The following is a 2,500-nucleotide window of genomic DNA, read 5'->3' on the forward strand; positions in this document are numbered from 1 at the left end:
GCGTGTACAGACTCAGACCGCCGTCCGTCATGTAGCTGAGAACAGAAAAGGGCATAGACCAACATTAGATAACGCAAGGTTTCCAAAGTCTAAGCTCACGTAAAAAAAAATACAAAAATAACCCAACAATTAGTTTCACATCCCTTTTGACGGAATACAGTTTATCATGTCAGCTTTCAAGCCGGGAAGAAGGAAACAGAGCATGGACCAACCCTTGGTCTAACACCCCAGAGAAAGCCAACAACTCCATCCCTTTCTGGGCTGGACAAACGAGACGGACGATCCTTCCTGCTCGAAATAAAATCAACAAGGAGAGGAAAGGACATCCATCTTGTTTGTCCGTCCCAGGCACCCGTCTCATCAATCAGGATGAAATGGCTGCTGACCGACTGGACCGGGCATGAACTCCACACCACCGGGGCTCTGTGCACATGCACAGAAGAACAAAGACACACACACAAAACGTACACACCAGTGCAGCTAGACCAGTACTTCCCCTAGAGGTTTTTCCCAGTGCATTTTGGCACTCTTTTTGTTCAGATTTCAGTCTCGTTTTAGTCATTTTGACTCAAATATAATCAAATCTTAGTCACATTTTTGTCATTTGAATAACGATTTAGTGTGGTTATTGTCAAAATGCCGAAAATAGCGGGCCATTTTAGGCAACTAAACGGCCTTTCATTTTAGTAACATAACATAAGTCCTGCTTCACTAAGCTTGTGATCCTAGCGCCAACAGTGCAGTAATATCTAACAGGTCACAACTCTGCTGGGTTTTTCCTCGCTCAACAGTTTCCCGTGTGTACCAACAATGCTCCGCCACCCAAAGGACATCCAGCCAACTTGACATAACAGTGGGACGCACTGGTCCTGCTTTCGACACCCCGTTGAGTCCACGCCCCGATGAATTGTGGCTGTCGGAGGTTTTGCAACTCAATATTAGGAAGGTGTTCCTAATGTTTGGTAAACTCTGTGTAGGTACGACACTAAACCTTCCACACAACCACTGACTGTACACATACAGTACACCTCGTACATATACTAAGTGTACAATACCAGGGAGTCAGAGCAGCGTAGCCTAGTGGTTAGAGTGTTGGACTAGTAACTGAAAGGTTGCAAGTTCAAATCCCTGAGCTGACAAGGTACAAATCTGTCGTTCTGCCCCTGAACAAGGCAGTTTAACCCACTGTTCCTAGGCTGTCATTGAAAATAAGAATTTGTTCTTAACTGACTTGCCGAGTTAAATAAAGGTTAAATAAATAAATAAATAAAAATAACCAATCCTGAGGAGAGTCACAAGAACTGAACCAACCAATGTGGTGTGAAAAATAGCCCTTTGCCTGTGCATAGACAGGCCATTTTCATATCGTGTATGGTGAAGACACAAACTGCAGAAGGAGCAAAGACACAGAATAACGCACAGAGATGCATTGTCAACGTCCCACTAAAGGCTCTATCAACACACTGCCCTGAACACTTAACGCTCTTGTTTTTTGTACGACCTTTCTACAACCTCTCTATCACATATCTACAACTTCTCTACAACCTATCTATAACATATCTTCAACCTCTCTATCACATATCTACAACCTCTCTATCACATATCTACAACTTCTCTACAACCTATCTATAACATATCTTCAACCTCTCTATCACATATCACAACTTCTCTTCAACCTCTCTATCACATATCTACAACTTCTCTACAACCTATCTATAACATATCTACAACCTCTCTATAACATATCTACAACCTCTCTATAACATATCTACAACCTCTCTATAACATATCTACAACCTCTCTATAACAGATCTACAACCTCTCTATAACATATCTACAACCTCTATCACATATCTACAACCTCTATCACATATCTACAACCTCTATCACATATCTACAACCTCTATCACATATCTACAACTCCTTTTCAACCTCTCTATCACATATCTACAACCTCTATCACATATCTACAACCTCTATCACATATCTACAACTCCTTTTCAACCTCTCTATCACATATCTACAACCTCTATCACATATCTACAACTCCTCTACAACCTCTCTATAACATATCTACAACCTCTCTATAACATATCCACAACCTCTCTATAACATATCTACAACCTCTTTATAACATATCTACAACCTCTTTATAACATATCTACAACCTCTCTATAACATATCTACAACCTCTATCACATATCTACAACCTCTATCACATATCTACAACTCCTCTTCAACCTCTCCATCACATATCTACAACCTCTATCACATATCTACAACTTCTCTACAACCTCTCTATAACATATCTACAACCTCTCTATAACATATCCACAACTTCTCTATAACATATCTACAACCTCTCTATAACATATCTACAACCTCTCTATAACATATCTTCAACCTCTCTATCACATATCTACAACCTCTCTATAACATATCTACAACCCCTCTATAACATATCTACAACCCCTCTATAACATATCTACAACCTCTCTAT

The 2,500-nt window shown here is 40.2% G+C and overlaps 1 protein-coding gene across 6 annotated transcripts in view; it reads right to left on the bottom strand.

Moving 5' to 3' along the window:
- The window catches only part of LOC110526168 (neuron navigator 2), a 134,960-nt gene that overhangs the window by 63,207 nt on the left and 69,253 nt on the right, over positions 1–2,500 (bottom strand). For all 6 annotated transcript variants that reach the window (XM_036980455.1, XM_036980454.1, XM_036980451.1 and 3 more), the window contains exon 11: positions 1–35. This exon is cut by the window's left edge and continues 88 nt beyond it. In XM_036980455.1, coding sequence (XP_036836350.1) covers positions 1–35 — 35 coding nt within the window. The remainder of the gene's footprint in view (positions 36–2,500) is intronic.

This window comes from Oncorhynchus mykiss, chromosome 6, assembly GCF_013265735.2.
Source record: "Oncorhynchus mykiss isolate Arlee chromosome 6, USDA_OmykA_1.1, whole genome shotgun sequence".
Lineage (NCBI taxonomy): Eukaryota > Metazoa > Chordata > Actinopteri > Salmoniformes > Salmonidae > Oncorhynchus > Oncorhynchus mykiss.